This window comes from Dermatophagoides farinae, unplaced genomic scaffold, assembly GCF_024713945.1.
Source record: "Dermatophagoides farinae isolate YC_2012a unplaced genomic scaffold, ASM2471394v1 contig1, whole genome shotgun sequence".
NCBI classification, from domain to species: domain Eukaryota; kingdom Metazoa; phylum Arthropoda; class Arachnida; order Sarcoptiformes; family Pyroglyphidae; genus Dermatophagoides; species Dermatophagoides farinae.
In genome coordinates, this window is record NW_027461514.1 from 591579 (window position 1) to 612499 (window position 20921).

At 37.0% G+C, this 20921-nt stretch overlaps 2 protein-coding genes, 1 non-coding gene and 1 pseudogene across 3 annotated transcripts; 1 reads left to right on the plus strand and 3 right to left on the minus strand.

The window, feature by feature from the left end:
- Nucleotides 1–317: 317 nt before the first annotated feature.
- LOC142597900 (26S proteasome non-ATPase regulatory subunit 14-like) lies at nt 318–1287 on the minus strand. The gene is made up of 3 exons (XM_075734914.1): nt 1192–1287; nt 523–1159; nt 318–322 (listed from the first exon to the last, which is right to left on the minus strand). Exons 1-3 carry the CDS (start codon nt 1285–1287, stop codon nt 318–320), a joined length of 738 nt encoding a protein of 245 aa, XP_075591029.1.
- Nucleotides 1288–7093: 5806 nt separating this feature from the next.
- Nucleotides 7094–10589, minus strand: LOC142597901 (DNA-directed RNA polymerase III subunit RPC2-like). Its single transcript, XM_075734915.1, is given in 3 exon segments — nt 7094–7580; nt 7582–9307; nt 9350–10589. Coding segments are annotated over 3 exon segments (3453 nt in total).
- Nucleotides 10590–17401: 6812 nt separating this feature from the next.
- Nucleotides 17402–17473, minus strand: TRNAC-GCA (transfer RNA cysteine (anticodon GCA)). The gene has a single exon. It is a non-coding gene; the product is annotated as a tRNA-Cys (tRNA).
- Nucleotides 17474–19376: 1903 nt separating this feature from the next.
- LOC142597902 (uncharacterized) lies at nt 19377–20270 on the plus strand (annotated as a pseudogene).
- Nucleotides 20271–20921: the final 651 nt, after the last annotated feature.

The window sequence follows — 20921 nt, forward strand, 5'->3', positions numbered from 1 at the left end:
ACTGTTCTGATCGTCATAAACATCCTTGTGTTAATTAGCTGCAACAAGAATGACAAATTGCGAAAATTCCGGAACAATGTATTCAAAGACCTCGCTGATTTGCTCGACACTTTTGGCGGAGATGAAATGAAGCCGGAGTACCGCCTGTACATGAAAGAAGTCACGTGCTGTTTGAAGCTGAAAACTTCGATCTCAGAAGCGTACGAGCACTGCGCCCTATGGAACATTTCAATTGCTTACCTAGCGTTCGACATAGGAAAATAGCGTGCCTTCTTAAATTTTTACATCGTAAACGTACATTTATAACTATTCGTAGATTAAGCTAAAATATTTGATATAAAATGGAATGTCTCATGGAGTCAATTGTAATATTGTCGATCATTTGATCCGCTATGTGCAGAATCTTTTTCTTAGCACATTCTCTCTCGACCTGCTTCATGACTATTTCGCTTTGTGACAGAGTAATTTCTTCTATTTGGCTGATGTAGGCCTTGCTTGCAGCTTCGAGTTTTTCCAAAAAACCAATATTTTCTTCTTTGGCTTCGTTTATCGGCTTGGTTTTCAAGTCGTCAATCCACGAGTTTTTCATCAGTGCCAAGAGCAAGTTCTGCTCGAGTTTGTTCCTGTTGTACGAAATGACAAGACTGAAGTAGTGTTTGTTGAGTCCATGTATAAGAGCAGTAACATTAGGACGAGCGCAATTTCCAATGTTGGAATTGATTTGGCGTGGATCGAGGTTTAAAAACATAAAACTTTTGTGGATCAGTCTGAAACAGTCGATTACCACAGTTCCTTTGACAGATTGAATGGGATCAATTACAAGTCCGACAGCTCGTTCATCAAGGCGCTCAAACGACTCCTGAGTGCTGATATCGATTCCTGACAGCCAACATCCGAAGCCTGGGTGACTGTGATACCAACCGACTACGGTTTCCGGTCTGTTGACTCTGCGAATCATGTCCAGCATCGTTGCTTGGTACACAGGATCTATAGACTCGACAGACACAGAATTACCGCACTGAGGCATGGAAAACACATCCACAACGCTGATGGTGAATTCATCGACGTATTCACCGAGCATCAGCCCCATGACTTCCATGGGAATCCCGGCTCGACCGTGTTTCAAAATTTTAATCAGGGCAAGCGACGACAGGATGATCTAATAACTATATATACGTCGCTGCAACTTACTTTTTCGGAAGTATCGGACTGGGGAATTGAACCCAATCCGATTTCGGATGACACACGTCCTATCAACGAACGCAAAACTCGGGCTACTCGTGACATGATGTTTGTCTGGAGTTTTCAATATTATAATATTTTTATTAAGCTTAAAACTAAGAATTCTTCTTAATTATCGATAATAACCGCCTTTATAAAAAATAGATGTTCACGATTTTAAAAGACCATGAACTTTTTGTGCAAAATTAGGCGATATTTTAAAATCAGACGATTAAATATTATTTTAAATTTATTTATGATTTGATCGTAACATAAAATATTAAATTTGAATATAATAAAAAATTTTTTCAAAAGAGATAACTATGAGGTAAGTATGAAAACTAGTGGAGATCTCATTTTAGCAACAACATTGAAATCACATGGGCACAAAGACCCACTTCCTTGTACGTTACGGTTAACACGGTAGATGACGATAAGGCTTCGGTAAAAATTACTGAAAAATCATTTGTTGTTCACTACCATGTAAATTCAGAAGAAAAAACTCTCGAAGTGCCTCTGTATAGCGAAATAGACGTCAACGAGAGCAAATACGTGAAATCTCGCGGAATTTCTCTCATTCTGGTTAAGAAAGAAGCTAAAAGCTGGGAAAGCTTAACCCCTGTAAACGACAAAAGAAGATACATAAAGATCGACTGGAGTCGATGGGTTGACTCAGACGATGAAGACGAAAAGAACGAGGCTGGCGATTTCAACATGGACGGTCTCGACTTTTCGAAGTTTGGCAACATGGGTGGCATGCCCGGTATGGGCGGTATGCCTGGCATGGATGGAATGCCTGACATGTCAAATCTCGGCGGTATGCCCGGTATGGGCGACCTTTCGTCCATGAACTTCAACGGCGCTAAAGACGATAAATGCTGTGGAGATAACGACTGCTGTAAAGAATCAGAATGTTGCAAACTCAAAGATTGTTGCCAAGAAGATGAGTGCTGCGGAACTTCAGAGTGCTGCGCCGACTCCTGCTGCAGAACCAACAACGAACATTCCAATTAAACGTGTTGCAGAAACTGCTTGCTAAGTAAAATCCTTTGCAAAGGGTTTAAGTGCGTGGCGAAAAGCCCTAATTGTTTTCAGAAGCATAAAGTGTATTATATAATGTGTTTATGTTATTTTTTGTGTATATATTTAATGTAGCTGCTCGGCTTGCTCGACAGCGGTGTTTTGCAACGCTAATATCTCACCTGCATTATAGTACACCTTATTGCTACATGTAAAAGTGCATGCTTGATCGTTCAAATATAAACACGTAGCATAATTTTAACTATGGGAAACAATACATCTGTATGTTTAGACGACTATTTAAATGATCTAGCTGTTATTTTCCCTGAAATCGAAACTGAACTCGAAGTAAGTTTTCCGCTATCACAGCTTTCTTTAGACTGCGTACGACACGTGTACTAATTTTGGGGAAGATGAAGAAGCTAAAATGTATCCTGCCGTTGAACCTTTGATCAGGCATTTCTTGTTCGTCATTGGGTACGGTGAGTTTTTGCCTCTCGTGGTGGACGAAGCTGGTGCACTTCAAGTCAGCTATCTGGACGACTTGCTTGCTTCCATTGGTCTCAGAATAGACCTGAGCAAACCGCTTAATCTTGACGACTGGAAAATTCTTATTCTGGCCTGGGTACGCAAATTCCAAATGATGCAAATCGAAGAAATCAACATCTGGAGCGACAAGCTCACTCAGATGCAACTCGAACAGCAAGCCAAATTTGAAGCTGCGCTCGAAGCGTTCAAATTAAGTTACGTCGATCAAATTGATACTTATCACCGCGTCATTAGCGAAGATGCGCGCGAGGAACACCGTCTCAAGCAAAAGTGGATAGCTGAAAAGACTATTAGAGAAAAATTCCAAAACAAACAAATGAACTATATCGAGCAAATGAACAGACAAACCGCCAAAAACTTTATCAACCGCAAACTCATCACGCAATGCGACGATTATGTTAAACAAATTACTGATGAAGTCAAGCGAATCAAACAAGTCCCCATGGATTCCGCCAATAGAGTTGTCACCTATATGTACATGTCTAACTTAGCACCCAACTTCTGCCCAGTCAGCGGAGGAAGTCCGCTCCCCCGCCCTAAACATTGGCAAAATATTGCTCAAAAATAACGAAAATCTCACAATAACAATAAACAAATTTCATCACCTTTGATACTCCCAATCTAGTTCAAAGACGGAATAATCATAAATTCTTAGCTACGCGGCTAGATGCTAAATATGCAAAAGTTTATTTGCTTTATATATAAATTATTTATACAACTTATTCAAAGTGTATTCTTTATTTATGCAAAGAATTCTATATATGTACACAACTACGGTGTTATTTTCTTTGTTTATCTAAATCTAACGTCTGCAACATACTAGTTGTTAAACTGTTCTTTGAGCTCTTGGGTTCCTGCAAGACCGAAAATTTCTCGCTCTTCACGCACGTACAAACCACAGTCAGCCAGGTTCAACACAGCCACAGCGTCCCCGTCTGAATTGCGAACATCGGTTGTCGATTTGTTTATCAATCCAAAACCTATGGGAAAGTCGAACGCTGAGTAGACAATGACACCTGATTTGGCCTCCGCCCCCTCGGTCATTTGTGCAATTTGACGTTTCAATACGTGGTTTCCATACAAAAACGAACCTTCAGACTGCTGTTTCAACCACATCTTGTGGTTCCCGTAGTGAGCCAAATAATCAAGCGCCGTTATTTGCAACTTAAACTTGTTGCTCTTTGTGAATTTACCAATGTATGTGCCCACACCAATTAATTTCTTGTGCGGAACGCTAGACAAAAAACGCACTAATTTCTCGTTGGCTATTGAAACTCTGTTTCTCCTCAGTAAAAAAATTGGTTTAGGGTCTGACTCAAATAACAGACGCATATTCGCGCCCATGCTAATAAACATTGAAATTACGCTACTTACAATTGCTCTAGCTTTGCTTTTATGAGTTCTAATTCTTTCTTATCCACTTCTCGCATCGATATTGTTTTTTCCTTATTTATTTTTTGACGATTTTTCTACATTCGACGGAGAAAGTCCTTACTCAAAACTTTTTTTGAATAAAAAAATATAAAAAATAATATAAAGACTTTAAATATATAACCTAGTTATAATTTGATCTCAGCCATTTATTGTTTGTCAAAGAAACGTCCAATAATGAATTACACCAACACCAAACTTTCTTGCTTTGTTCTTGCTATTGCCGTTTATGGAGCTTTGTTTTACTCTTTGTAGGTTTTTTATTTAAATATTTCTAGTTCAGGTAAAAATTATTTAATACTCGGGCTGTTTTTGATTTCCACCCTCTATACAATAAGCAGAGCTTTGCGAATCGTGCCTTTCAACAAGACTTTCAGTGCGCCAGCAGACTTTTACAAGTACTACATGGAAAATAATAATTTCAGTATGCAAAACGGGCCCATCAACCACTTCTACAAATCGAAATTCATCCAAACCCTAATCAATTCTGAAGCTGAGCCTGCAACAGATGAATAAATCATAGTAATACGTTTTTTTAGTGTCATTACTATATGTTTTGTTTCATTCGCTGAATTTACGTCCGAGCCGCCCTTGTATGTCTACGCCTTATTTATTTTGCTTTTCGCGACGATATCGCATCTTTTCTTCTTCTATCGTGTCTGCAGGCTTGTAAGGCACTACTGTTCGTCTGCATGGAAGTAGTGAAAGAGACTTATAGCAAGGCATACCTAAAGGGTCCACGAAACCGTTAGATTCTTCATCATACACAATGCCTTTTTCTAGCAGTTTTTTTTGCCGTTTTCGTTTGAGCGCGTTCGTAGCTAGATCAAATATACCGTCTTCTTGTTGTGGTTCGTCGTTGCTCTCGTTTACTATTTTCCCGTTTTTTATGTTCTTTGTTTGTTCAGCAGGTTTTAGCGACATCTTCTTTAACGAAAGCAGTTCGTCTATGTCGTGCACATACACTTTAGAATTTGACTCGTTTAAAGCCGGCTCTAGTTCGTTTGCGAAGAGTTCGTCTATCAAGTCTAAATGCCCAAGCTCGTTTGGATCCGCTTCGCTCGATTTCTGTTTACGTCTTCTTTCTTCTAAAAATGTTTTCTTGTTGTAATCTTGTTTTGGATTTATGTTGCTTCTCAGCTCAGCTGACTTCAGAGCTAACTTAGATTCACGACTTGTGTTTAATTTGCTTAACAAAGAAGACTTTGAACCATTTTTGCCTTCAAACAGCAACGCTACAACGCCTAAACACCTACTGCATATTAATACCAAAATTAATTTGCTCGTATTTATTTTCATGAACAAATAAAACACGAGTGTGTTTGCTGGGCCACAATTCAGATCTTTTTTCTATCACAGTGTTTTGCGTTCTAATTTAGATAATCACTTTTTTACGGGGCTCTATGTCATTTAACAGTTGATTGGAGCTGTGATTTATATGGTTTTAAAATTATTTTACCACTCGTCTCTTCAAACGTTTTGGCAAGAACACTAGGGATATTTTTGACTATTTTCAACTGATCTGTTTTGACTCTATTAACGATCCATTTCGGGACAGCCGTCGTTTCAGGATCTACGTCATTTAAAAACATAATTTTCCACTGATTGGTTTTTTTGTTGTGCTCAAAATAAAACCCGGCGATAAATATTTTAGCGCGAACGACCTTGGCTGCTACCTTTTTATAGGTTTCATAAATATCAGGTCTATCAATGTGTGATTCGAGAATGTTAACTAGTGAATCAGGCAAGCTCGCCGTGGCTATGACTAATCGTTCAAAGTCTTCGTCATCAAAACGTTCTCTTTGCATGGCTACCACAAACTCGCGTCCGGCGATGCCAAATCGAGACTTGAAAACTAAACTAGAAACGTTAATATTTGGGCTGATCTCAAAATAACACTAATATATTTTGAATACTTAAAACTTACGTATACATTTTCGCTAAACTCGTCGTATTCTTGTTTGTAATGCTCTTGCCACATAGCGTCACTTACGAAATCCATCGTTAACGGCGTCTCTTTGCTTGGCGTAAATTCACAAATACTTTTGCCAATGGTTCGTTTTGTTTGAGGATCGGCATGAGTTTCTATCGTGTACTTCTTGTGTACTTTATATGTTGTCCAAAGCATATTTGGATCTGTAAAAAGTTGATAAAGATTTTGAACCGCTGTTTGGGTAAAATTTTTGATTGTCTCATTTATGTAATTAGGTCGGGGCACAAACCATTTTCCTATGGAAGTGTACTCTCTCTTATCTTCGGGATCGATATACGTTGCTAGAAGCACTCTAAGTTCATCAATCGTTCCTGTGAATGTTTTTCCAGATGGAAAGTCGCAATAATGAAATTGTCCTGGCGGATCAGACAAACACATTTCTGAGGTTTTTTCATCAGAATCAAATGACTCAAAAGAACTTGACAAGCTCGCAAAATTGGTTACTGAGCGAAGTTTGTAGCTCGATTCGGACGAAAAGTATCTAGTCAATTTTTTTCGAAGGCGATTCGAAAAATTTTGTTTCTTTTTTAAATTATGTAACTTTTCTTCGCTTAAATTGCTTGTGACTAGTTTGGGAGTCGTTTGATACTTTGTGTTTCGAAGCAAATTAGGAAAACAACAAATTGAGTTGACCGTATTTAGTGTTTTTACTTGTTCTATCTCTATGTTTTCGTTATTATAAAGATCAGTTTTAGGAGGCATACAATATTGTTGGGACAAACTAAAAAAATTGATTTATAACACATCGAACTATGACTAACTAGATATTTTTATTAATCAAATCTACATTATTATAGTTAAATTTGAATATTGAGCGTCAAGCTCATAAAAAGCAAAATAAAAAAATTTGTAAATCTGATGTGATGCGCCAGAGTTACTTTATTGTGAATTAATTTGTTTGATTAATAAGCGTGGAACAATGTTCATAGACATTAACTCTTGGAACAGCAATTTGCAAGCGTAAGGGATTGTAATGTTTCGAACGTTAGATTTTGATTTGCAAAACGAGCAATAGCTGTTGTATCCAATAAGGCCACATTCACTGCAGATGTCAGCATTGAACGCATCTGAAGATAGTAATAATCGTTCAATGAGCATGTTTGACGCTCCATATGCTACCAAACAATCTCTTTCCATTTCTCCAAGACGTAGTCCTCCAAGTTTCGCTCGACCTTCTGTTGGTTGTCGGGTCAAAAGTTGTCGAGGTCCAATACCTCGCGCGTGAATTTTGTCTTGTACCATGTGTTTTAATTTTTGATAGAATATGGGCCCGTTGAATATATAAGTTTGTAAAGCTTCACCGGTTGTACCTAGCGTTAAGTAGTCTTTACCACCGTAGTGATATCCATGTTTTTGTAAGTGTTTTTGCTATAAAATCTATGTTTGGTTTTTGAAACGCTGTACCGTACTCTAGTCGGCCAGAACAAACGGCGCTTTTACTTGCTAACAATTCAAGCATTTTTCCTACAGTCATTCTTGATGGGAAACCATGCGGGTTCATGATAATATCAGGGGTCCAACCATCTTCTGCAAAAGGTAAATCTTCTGCCGGAGAAATATATCCGACAACACCTTTCTGCCCATGTCGCGAACTAAACTTATCACCTAGCTCCGGACTTCGAACCTGACGAAAAATAAATTTTAGCAAGCGAGTTTCTTCTACGTTTTCAGTCAATATAATTCGCTCAATGTAAGCAGGATTGGGACTTTTGTATTTGACAGGCTGAGGTTGATATGTAACTTTTTTAACAGAGTTCATACTAAGATCTTCGACAACGCCAACGGAAACTGCCTTGTTGCAGTAAATTTGATCTTGACAAATTAAAGCGCCTACTCTAGCAACTCCGTCATTTTCCAAAATTTCGTGTCTGTAATCAAACTTGGGTCTGGAATTGTTGTTTGATGCCTTGTTTTCTGGAGGCGCCAAAGTTACGTCTTTTAAATCGCTATTGCGAGCTAGTTCTACCATGAATCTTTTTTGCACGATGCATCGTCCAAAACCTCTGTCAATAGATGCTTGGTTAAATATCAAGGCATCTTCAATATCGTAACCCTGAAAACTCATAATAGCAACAGAAGCATTGTGACCTGCGGGAAGTTTGTCTAAACCTGCCAACTCAATTGTCCGAGTTTTACACAATTGTCTCTGCGGATACACTAACAGGTATAATACGTTGTCGACGCGGCAAAACTGATTGTAACTCAAAACTCCCATAGATTGTTTGCTCATAGCGCATTGATAAGTATTTCTTGGTGATTGATTGTGATGAGGGAAAGGAATAAGACCGCTGATGATTCCCATAATCGTAAATGGATCGATTTCTAAATGAGTGGTGTGCTCGTCAATTTTGTCAGTAAATAAAGCGATGACAGTATCGTTATGTTCATTGACATCAATCCATTCTACAATTCCCATCTGAATAAGATCAAAAAAATTCAGTTCTTGGTCTTTAATCATCTGCAAGTGTTTTTGAGTCAATCGAGGTCTGCAATTTTCAACAATGATTAAAGGTCTACAAAGCCGACCTCCATCAGAAGAGATGTGAATTGACTTATATTGTCGGTTTAAGTAAATCGAAACGAAACCACCGATTTTTCCAGTGCGTCTGAGCTTTCTCCAATTACAAATAAAATGGTTGGGATTCGAATGAATTCCTAACACAAGTCCGTTCAAGAATATGGTGTAGGCGTTTTTATTATGTAGTTCTTCTCCTGACAAAGTTTCGATAGATTCAATACCTAAAGAATAGGCGAGGCCTATTAATTGGGTATCGTTTTCATCGGTGGTGACTAATGTCATCAAACTTAAGTTCAAAACTAAACCGATGCTTTCTCCTTCTGGCGTATCACAAGGACAAATCATCCCCCATTGACTGGGCTGTAGCCATCTGGGTCTAGCAAGTTTCATGCTTTTTTCAACTCCAGCAACAAGTCTAGTCATCATTCCGAGTGAACCTAAATATGAATACCGAGTTAAAACCTGAGAAACTCCGCTCTTCTCCATTCTGAAACGTTTGATATTCCAGTTACCGGTTGATAAGGCTTGTTTTATTCCTCTTGTTATGGTATCTAGTGGTTTATCTCTGACAATGTCTGGATAAGAATTCAAGTTGCTGGAAGCGTCGTGAGACTTACTGAAATATCTTTTCAAGGTTTCCTCAATGCGTTTTTTATATTCATCTCTCCACAATTTAAATTTATCTTCGAATTGTAACGCCAATAATTGCCCGGCTAACTCTAACCTTTTATTTCCATAGTAATCTTTATCGTCAATAGAACAATCTCCATAAACTACTCTCAACAATCTTTGAGTCATTAAACATAAAAAAATGGCTTTAGGTCTAAAATTGTTGTCAATCACCGGTATGTGTGACAGTAGAATTTTATCAATCAGTTCATATGCGTCGCTGATAATGTTTTCCTTTAGACGAGTCGTGCTTTCTACTTGCCAGCTTTTGAGGTTCATTCTGTTCCCTATATAAAGCAAAGCATCAGCTTGAGTTACAATATTAGCCTCTATAATATCTTGAATAGAGAACTGCAAAAGATCGAACAGCTTTTGCGTATTCCCGATAAGTTGAAATGACTCCTGATCAGACTCGATACTTAGCGCTTTTAAAATGATAAAAAAAGGGATAAGTTGATTGAAGGAATTATGTCGGACATATAATTTGTTCTTGTGCCACAATACTTGAGTTCTACTCTTGTTTTGGTTGGTCACACTGCTAACGGTTGCACAGTAACATTTTTTGTGGTCTTGTTCAATGATTATTCTATTTTTACTGAGTTGTTCCTGCATTAATATTACTTTTTCGCTTCCATTAATGATAAAATAACCACCAGGATCTCTGGGGCACTCTCCTAATTTTATGATTTCGTCGTCTGATTTTTGCCACATCCAACAAGCTGGCGACTTAAGCATAACCGGCATACGGCCAATTTCTTCTTGTAGTCTACGAATAATCTTTCCACCGCAATAGTATTCCATATCGAGTAAAATTGGAGCACTGTAGGTTAAATCTCTTTGCCTGCACTGCATAGGAGTCAAATGGGTTACAGAATTTCCTTCAATTATTTTTGGCTTACCAATTACACAGTTGGTGAAATGCAGATAGAATTTCGGATCAATGTCTGAGTAAATACTACGATTGACGTCGCATGTCACGATTTCAGCAACTTCTACGTTGATAAAATGTGCATAAGAATCGATGTGCTGTTTAATAAATCCTTTCGCTCGCAAGAAAGCGGGTAAAAGCTGCCATTTGTCCTATAAATTTTTTTTTCTTGTTTTTGCAACATTGTAATATCGACTTACGGCTATATTACCTATTGGTTCTTGTAATTGAGAAATTTCATTTTCCAAACTTGAAAACATTTATTAAAGTAAGAGATAATTTCAAAAAATTATGTCAGTGGTGACAAATACGAGAAATATTTGTATTATCGCTCATATAGACCATGGTAAGTGTTAAAAATTTTAAAAAGGTGTTATGGAATCTTTTTAAACACCTGTAATCACGTTGAAACAGTGACATAAACAATAAAAAACTTGAGATGAGCAAGATTAATAAAAATTTCTAAACATGGCTGTTTGTCAACGGTTACTACGACATGATACGGGACACAACAGATAACGAGAAACCAGATACTCTCTTGTGTTTTTTGATAATTATACTTTCAACGTAAAAAATAAAAAAAATTTTTTAGGGAAGACCTCTCTATGTGATCACTTAATAGCATATTCTGGTTTAATACCCAAAAGGGTTGCTGGCCAAATGAAATATCTAGATTATCGAACTGATGAGCAGCAAAGGTTGATTACTATTCAGAATAGCGCTATTTTTTTTGAGTATACGCCAGAAAATGGGGATAACACTTATAAGATAAATTTGATTGATTCTCCCGGTCATATCGACTTTGGAATCGAGGTTTCGATCGCCACGAACGTTAGTGATGGTGCTATTCTTCTTGTAGATGTTGTTGAGCGCTTGCAGCCTCAAACTAGAACCGTATTAAGCGAAGCAATCAAAGCTGGTTTGAAGGTAATTTTGGTCCTGACCAAAATTGACAGATTATTTAACGAGTTAAACTTAGAGCCTGAAGCAATTTACGGTCATATCAATCAGTGTATTGAGTTGGTAAATGCTGAATACAGTATTCTTATAACTGAGCATCGTAAAGATACCGAAGCGTTTGAAACTCAGTTTTCACTCACTGACGGGAACGTAATACTGACAAGTGCAGCAGACGGTTGGGCAGTCAGTTTGCCTAAATTAGTTCCTTACTTGCGCCAATGGCTTGACTGCGGGAATTTATCAGATTCAGAGCTTATATCCGCATCTTGGGGTAAATATAAAATAAGTGATAGAAAGATTGTCGAAACCAAGTCTATCAAATCTTCACTTTCAGTATCCGTGTTGTTAAATTTATTATGCCACGTATATGCGTTAAAAGATGAAAAAGACTTGAATAATTCCGTTAAATTGGCAAAGCTTGCGGCAAAACTTAATTTGACAAATCTATTCGAAGGTTTAGGTGAGAAAATTTCACTTCGCAATAACATCGTTACGCTAATTCTTGGAGCTGTTTTTCCATTGTCAGAAGTATTACTAGAAAGTTTTGTGAGTCTGATTCCAAATCCAATAGAAAGTTATAATAAAAGAAAAGACTTTTTGTTTAGACACGAACTGAATAAATCTGAAATACACGCCATGCCACTTTATACTGAGCTAGTAGAGAAAGAATTATGTTTGGCTATGTTACTTCGTATTCTTAAAGTAAATAAAAGATCACTTCAGCTAGAATGCGAAGACTCATTAGAAAACAATGACTTTTACGAGTTTTGCTCAATTGGAAGGCAATTCGTTGGATCTTTCAAAGTAGGTGACTTAATTTATGCGGCAGGATATTCTGAACCTTGCATAATAAAGTCTTTATATTACTTACAAGGTTCTTCCGTTGAACCTATTGATTCAATTCAATCAGGAGATGTTTACTGCATTTGTCTAGAAAAAGTTCAAACTGAAAATGAAGAAATTACAACAAATACTAAACTTAATTTAGACAGTTTTCACATGTGTGGAAGTGGACTAAGCGTTTCAAACCAACCTCATTCGTTTGTTTTGATAAAATCGCTAGAAAAAACAAATTTGAACTTGCGATTTATGATAGTTCCAAAAAACATTTCTGACTGGGATAATTTCTGTCAAGGTATTTCATTACTAGCTGCTTTTGATCCTGCTATTGCAATTAAGTATGCCGAAGAGTCAAGTGCTATTTACATGAGCTGCAGAGGAGAAGTACACTTTGAACGAATTTGCAACGACATTCAGAAGTTATTCTGTCATAACATTCCATTGATCATAAGTATGCCTATTTTTTCCATAAAAGAGTCTATATCCCCATATGAAGCCTCGCAAGCGCAAGGTTCTTTTAATATTCCTTGGATTTCTAATCCAATATACAGTGAACAAGCTTTCTCGTTCCATTTTAACGCAAACTGTTTTGTATCTATAAAAGCCATTGGTATTAGTGATGCCTTGAAAGTACACAGCGAAGAAACAAATGTTAGTTTAAATTCAACTTTAGATTTAACTGACGTGGAAACTGTTTCTCAGTACATTGAAAACCCCACTTTACTTCGAAATGTCAAATTTTTGGCCAAGACATCTGATAACGACGCTTTTTGTGCTTTATATGTCGCCTCTAAATCTAGGTCGATAGATGAGATATTTGAAAATGTTCCTAAAGACATACGACACAAATATTTTATTACTAGTAAAAAAGATTCAACCATAAATATAAAAGAAAATAATGCGATAGATTTAAACAGTTTAGAAACTATTTTAGATGTGAAATGCGAAGAAATAAGCAGTATTACATTATCTAGATCCGTAGAACAACTTGATCTTTTCGACTGCACTGATGACTTGCTTGATACATCGTTAGAAAGGCTGACACCTTTCTTACTAAAAGCTTTTGAAAAAATCAGTACAAAAGGTGTGCTTTGTGAAGAACCTTTATGGAACGTAATATTTGTTGTAACCAGTTTTTGGACCAAAAATACACCTGGATTATTCTCAGGCGCTATTATAAACTGTATTTACACCGCACTTAGAAACTCACTTGCTTCGCCCGGGTATCCACGAATTTATGAATTAGTTAGTAAAATAAGAGTGACTTGTCAACAAAAAGTTTTCAAACAGGCAACTCAGACTATTAATGCCAAACAAGGTGTCGTCATTGAAACAGATGTCAACGCGTTTACAATGGACTGGATTATTGTTGTAATCGTGCCCAACGCCAATCTCAACTCATTACAGTCAGAGCTCGCCGTCAAAACATCTGGTCAATGTTCCGTTCAGGTACTCACCTCATATTGGAGCCTATGCGACGTAGACCCTTTCATGGAAACAACTCAAGATTTAAGTGGTGAAAATGACAATTCAACCTTTGCGCATAAGTTAAAAAGCATGATAATAAATATTAGAAAAATTAAAGGGTTGCCTACAGACGAGAAAATCGTGTCTGGCTCTGCTGATAAGCAAAGAAACCTTTCAAAATAAAAATTCTATATTATGTCTCTGTAAGCTTTCATTATATATATATAACAACCAAAAGCACTTTTACAGTATGCAAGCAGAGTTAACAAAGTTATAATAGATAATTTATGGAAAATAAAAACTCGTGTTATTGAGCATTCAGAACAAATATAAAAAACAATAAAACAAGCAATTTAACTATCAAATATTTAGTTCGAGACACATTGTCTGGCGATTTGATCGACAGCAGTTTGTCCTTTAGGGGTGAGGAATCTGTTTTTAGTGGATCCTCTTTGTTCGACGAAGTTCATTTTTTCGAGTTGTTGCAGACAGTGTCTAATTATTTTCTTAGAAGCAGTGGCGGCGTGGTTTGGGGCTACTCCGTTTCTCTTCTTGCCTCCGTAAAATCTGGCCAAAATGCCGACTCCGTATGATTTTTCACAAGCGAGTTTTCTCAATATGGAAGCGGCTCTGATGTAGATGAAGTTCTTGTCGTATGGAGCCAATTCGCGAGCGGAGGCGCTCTTGCACAAATCGAGCCAGTCAGGGACTTCGAAAGAGTCACATTCTGAAAGTAGTTTGGCAGTCTGTTTAATAAAAAGGTCAGCACTGACGTCCTTCACACCAGTCACTCTGCTGTTTCCTGGAACCTTAACACTCAACATTTTTTATCTCTAAACTTTTTAAAAATATTTTTGTGAATGTTGTTATGTCGAAAACCTAATTCATAAACTATATAAATTTCATATTTGTTATTTCACTTTATATCTCTGCTTCTAGCAAGACTGCTTTAGGTTATTTGCACCAAACTATTCTACTTGTATTTACCAACGCAGACAACTTTTTGTAATTGAATTTTGATAATTATTTTTATTAAATTTATTTGAATGCGTCGGCTCTCGGTTTTACGATTTTATTTTCATTGGCATGAACAAAAGCAAAATTGCTATTTTTGATTTTGAATCTCAACACGATGTTGATTACATAATAGGTGTGGACGAAGCAGGACGAGGTCCCTTGGCTGGTCCTTTATATGTTTCCGCTTTTAGTTTTTTTGAGCATAAAAAAGAAATCCTCAAGTGGATTGAAAATTTAGATAATAGTAAAATTATTTCTGAAAAACATCGTGAAAAACTTTATAAACAGATTGGTAGGTGAAGTTCAAAACGATTTTTAGATGAAGAACACAAGCAAGTGTTTACTGAAATTGATGAAGATTCAGTGGAGTATACAATTGTTGTATCAGAAAAATTTGCATATGCTTTTGCTAAGGTCGGAGAAGACTTGATTGATCAATCCAATATTTTGGCGATTACGCTCGAGACGATGAAAAATTGCGTCTTTAAGCTGCTGCTGCATATATACGAACAGAAAATAGTCCAGCATTCTGTAAATCGAGAGAAAATCAGTTATCATTCAATAAAGGACGTGCCAAAGATACAAAAAATCGTAGTCTTAGTTTTAATTGACGGAAACAAACTTCCCTCCAACTTTGATTCAACAGTAATGTGTGACCAATCTGAAGGAGGTAAAAACTTCGCCATTGAAGCACTTTCTATTGTAAAAGGAGATGAAAAAATAGTTAGTGTTGCAGCAGCCTCTATTGTTGCCAAAGTAAATCGTGACGGATACATGCGAAAAATCGCAGCAAAGTATCCTGAATTTTTATTGGATGTAAATAAAGGCTATGGCACGGCCGAACATAGAAAAAAAATTGTAGAATTGGGCCCTCAAAAAATTCACAGACTTAGCTATGAACCGTGCTATACGTTGCTGGCAGCTGGAGTGTTCCAGCCGCCAAAAAATCGAGTATTTAAAACTTTGCCTAAGAAAAGTATAAATAAAAAACTGTTAGAATCTATTAAAGTAAAAACCGATTCGTAAGAAGCAGTTATACATTCACGATTATTGCTCCGGGTTATTTCTACAGTCACGGCGTTGATTTCCGTCTGTAGCTCTGCCAAATTTCCTGTCAATCAAAATACCTTCGCCGGAATCCCAATCACATCTTATAATGTTGCCCTTGAATTTAGTTCCGTTTAAGCAGGTCATTGCAAATGAGGCTTCGGCGTGCGATGAGAACTGGATAAAGCCAAATCCACACTGAGCATTTTCTTTTTGTCGGTTGAATCCTAAGACTACTCTGATAACTATTCCACATTTCGAAAATAAAAGTATTATGTCTTCTTCGGTGACGTTGCGTGGAAGGTTTCCAACATACAAAACATTTGAATGGGTGAGTCTAGAGAACCACTGGTAGGGGTTAGTACCTAAAACAATACTGAGTGACAAACTTACAGGTTTTTTTATCCCAATATATGGGTACAAACTGTACACGTTGGTAAAGATCGGCCATTCGAAATTATTTTTTCTTTTTTATCAAATATTATTTTTTTGTCAACTTATCCTAAAAAAATGAATCCTGAGACGTTGTGCAACAGGTTTAATTTTTAGTTTGTTTGCACAAGAAAGCATATTTACAAAGATAATATTTTAAGCAGTAAAACGTATACTATAACAACGAAGCGTAGATAATTAGTCAGTTAGAACATTAATATTTCGTTTTGAAAATGAATATCAGAGAAAGCCTAAACAAATACTCGACAAACCGTGTTCAAATGATCACACCTATCACAGATATGAGCGACAATCATATAGTCAGACGAGTTAGCCCTCCAAGAGAGTTCATCGGCAAGGATAACATTTGTGGCGTAGCTCCTTATAAGAATGACACTGTAATAACTTGTAGTTACAACAATGAAAACGGGACGTGCTGGGGTACACTCAGCAAAACCACTCTAACGGATAGTGGTGAATTAACTGAAGTTGTCATTCATACAGAAAATGCAGGAATTTACAACATAGCTCGTATGGGCAACTATTACTACGCATGTACAACAGATTCAACAGTTATTTGTTTAGATCTCACGCTTGAAGAACATCCAATACTGACCAAATTCAAATCCATTGACCCCTCTTCTACAGGAACGAGCATTAAAACTAATGAACAAAACAATTTAATAGCTTTGACGATGTTTAACGGACAACTCATAGTTTACGACGTAACAGGCTCAATAAAAACTCAGTTCAAATGCTCATCACGCGAAACTTTTTGTTGTGAGTTTTATAATTCTTCCACTATTTTATCTGGCAGTGAAGAATGCTGTGTAAACATTTGGGATATTCGGATCCCGAAAAAAGTTGCCTGCGTGGGCTCAGGCTACATCAAAGAGGCAGTTGTCAGTCTTTTCAACTATGACGAAAATTATATAGCAGTAGGAACGTATGAAGACTGTTGTCACGTATACGACATGAGATCACCATTCACTCCGCTCAAACGTATCCAGCTCCAAGGAGCTCCTTGGAGTTATTTTCCAATGGAAAATTATTATGTCGTGCCTTCAATTCGCGGTGGTGTGCACGTTTTTGATTCTGAATTTTCAAACGCTCAAACCATACTACCTGCTGACGATAATAAATTTATTTACGGAAGCGCCTACTTAACAAAAAATCATAAGAAGTATATCCTCTCTTACGACTTCAATAAACGTTTAGTTTTGCAAAACGAAGTAACATTTTAGCAAGTGAAACATTAGAAAATAATGATTCTGATATTACATCATTTTAAAAAATTTTTTTAAAATAAAGGGCACACTCGGAATTGAACCGAGGACCTACTGATCTGCAGTCAGTTGCTCTACCGCTGAGCTATGTACCCATTATGACATTTTTAATCTGAAGCAGGAGTCTGTAGAGGCTGGTCCGCAGCTGCAAATATTTCTTGTTCTATGCTTTTTAATTCATCTATTTGCTTAGTTTTACAAAGCGAATCGTATAAATCTTTAATTACAATCGAAGCTTGATACACTGGTGCTTTAGGATCGTTGTAAAGCTTGCAGTTTGAAAAAATAAGTTCTACGTCGGCTTCAAATTCACAAATTTTATTGTAACTTTTTTGTTTAATATTGCGTTTTATTGTTTCGAAATCCATCGGATGTGTAATTACTGTATAATAATCTGGACAATTGCATAAAACAACATCAACCGGTTTAGCAAACCAAAAACCGTGTTCGCTTGAAGCCAGCTGATTGGCGATGTCGTTTGCTGCTGTTAGCCAACTGTCCAAAAAATCAGGGCACCGTCGAAAATCTCTCTCTTCTTTTTCTTTCCAGACGTCAGGTAGACCGAACTCTTGTAAAAATTGTTCTCTCTCTGTTTTGGTGGCTATTACTTTGTAATCTTTGTTTTTTATCGTCAAAATTTTTGTCAGTACGAAATTTAACTTCTGTCCTTCCTTTGAATTTTGAGTTACGCTTCGCAGAAAATTAACGATGTCTTTGTAATTGCGTAACGAGGCAAAAAACTGGGCTGAACGTCGTTGATTGTCTCTAATCATGACATTCGCGCCTAATGAAACTAAGCATTTAACTGCATCAAAATAACCTTCGCGGGCTGCATAGAATAAAGCTGTTTGATTGTAAAAATCTCTTATGTTTGGGTCGACGCCGTGTTTAATAAGTTCTTTGATCACCTCACAGTGTCCTTCACGAGCGGCGTAAAATAACGCTGTCTGTTTAGCGTTGTCCAACTGATCAACCTTACAGCCGTGCTCAATTAAAAATTTGACGCACGGAAAATTTCCGTCTCTTGCTGCGAAAAACAAAGGAGTTTGACAATTTAAATCAGTGTGGTTAACGTCACAGCATTCCCGATCACAACATAAGTACTGTAACAGCTTTAAACCGTCTTCAAAATTTTTTTTTTGAACACAATAAAAAAGTAAATTCGCTCCGGTGATTTTATTTTTATAATCAAGTTGAGCGTCTGAACTAAAAAGTTAAATAGCTTTATTAACGTACAAGTATTCCCATTTGCGTATTATTACTGCTGCATCTTGCTCGTAAATCAACTTTATATACTCCTCATCATTAGTGCTAGTTTTTCGCATAGCTAAATTTATTTCGCAATATACGTACACTTACTTTAGAGAAGATTTTTTTACAAATTTTTCTAATTATATTTTTTTATAGACAGTATTCAACATGTCGAACTCGGAAAACAATATCCTTGCAGAATTCTTTGCTAAAAAAGCAGAAGCTGCAAAGTTAACGACTGATGCGAAATATAATGAGGCTATTAATATTTACGAAGAATTAGTCAAAACTGTAAATCTCGACGATAAAGAAATAGCCAAAATATATTGCAATAAAGCTATTTGCGAACTCAAGCTCGAAAAATTCGGAAACGCATTGCAGACCGCTAATATTGCCATCGACCTTGACCATACATACGTTAAAGCTTATTACAGAAAGGCTTTAGCGTTGATATATTTAAATAAACCAGAAAATGCACTTGACCCTATTAAAACCGCGCTCAGTTTGGATCCAGAAAACACAGCAATCCGTCAATTGTACAATTCAATATTGGCTGAATATAAAGAACAGCTCTTTAACAAAAGTATTGTATACCCAGATGCGGCACCACTTTACGAAAAGTTTTTAGACGAGACAATAAATTATCCTAATTGGTATAAAGGTCCGAAACTACCGGAAAACTTAGAGGGCAATGAAGCTTTTTTTGACGAACTAGCAGATTTTTTCAACGGAAAAATCGATTACAAAATGCCAGACCAACTGGTTGCAAAAATAATAGCGAAAGCCACACAATTCAGTAAAACTCTACCGAATGTAGTTAGAATTGATTCAGATGTTGCTAAAGCAACAGTCACCGTGTGTGGAGACATTCATGGACAATACTACGATTTGCTCAACATTTTCAAGCTAAATGGCAAGCCATCTGAAACTAACTACTATGTTTTCAATGGAGATTTTGTCGACAGGGGCAGTTTTAGTTTAGAAGTTATTATTACTTTGTATGTGTGCAGACTTATCTGGCCTAAATTTATCCACCTTACCCGCGGTAACCATGAATCAAAAGACATGACTCAACTGTATGGATTTAAACACGAAACCGAGAAAAAAACTAATAGCAGTATTTATAATTTATTTATTGAATCGTTCGAATACTTGCCTTTAGCTCACATTATCAGCGAACGTATATTTGTGGTGCACGGTGGGTTGCCTTCTACTAAAGGCGTCACAATAGATAAAATAAATTCACTCTTACGAGTTAAAAATTCCGATCCTATTATCACTGATTTATTGTGGGCTGACCCAGGTGTTGCAGAAGGAACCAGTGCAAGCCAGCGCGGTGTGAGCCACGTTTTCGGTCCGGATTATACTGAAGACTTTTTGAAAACAAACAACTTGGATCTCGTAATCAGATCCCACGAAGTCAAAAACTCGGGCTGGGAAAAAATGCACAATGACAAGCTATACACAATTTTCAGTGCGCCCAACTACTGCGACACAATGCAAAATCTTGGCGCTTACTTAAAGTTCTCGTTCAGCAAATTGCACGACAAAAACTGGCAGGTCGAACCAGAAATCATCGAGTTTAAAGAAGTTACGCACCCTAGTGTTCCAGCCATGCAGTACTCTGCATTTAATTTTTAATAAATAAAAGAGCTCTTACGCCTCTTAATATTATAAAGTCCACGTGTGTAGTCAGTCCTATTATTTATTGTAATTAGTTAATTTTTATATTTTCAAAAATTATCAGCTTGAGAGCACGAGCAACGCCATGTTTGTGTAAAAGTACAAATGTCTAATCAAAATGAACTGATTGAAAGACTTACCATAGCGCCAAACTGCTCTCGATTTTTGTTTATTAGTGGTTTACCGCATAATCTCAAGGACCACGAATATTATGATTTGTTTTCTCCTTACGGCTCAATAACGCAAATTCGAAAAGCAAATTCCAAAAACACAGCAGGCACAGCCATCGTAGTTTTCGATGATGTGCTATACGCGCACAGAGCTTCTAAACATTTGAACGGCTTCCAGCTAAAAGGGAAATACATACGTATTAGTACCTATTACAAGCCTAAAGGCAAAATTGGCACCGAGAAGGAATAGTCTGGTTAAAGATATATTTTTAGGTTTTATTAGTTTAATCAGTAAGCGTAGCCTGTTGTTGCTCTTCCTCCTCTAACTCGTTAAATAACGAAGTTCGCAGCTCAGCCTCACTAATAAGGATATTGTAGTCCCACAACAACTTGAGTGTAACTGCAATAAGTTGAGCTTCAAACCTTCGCATTTCACTTA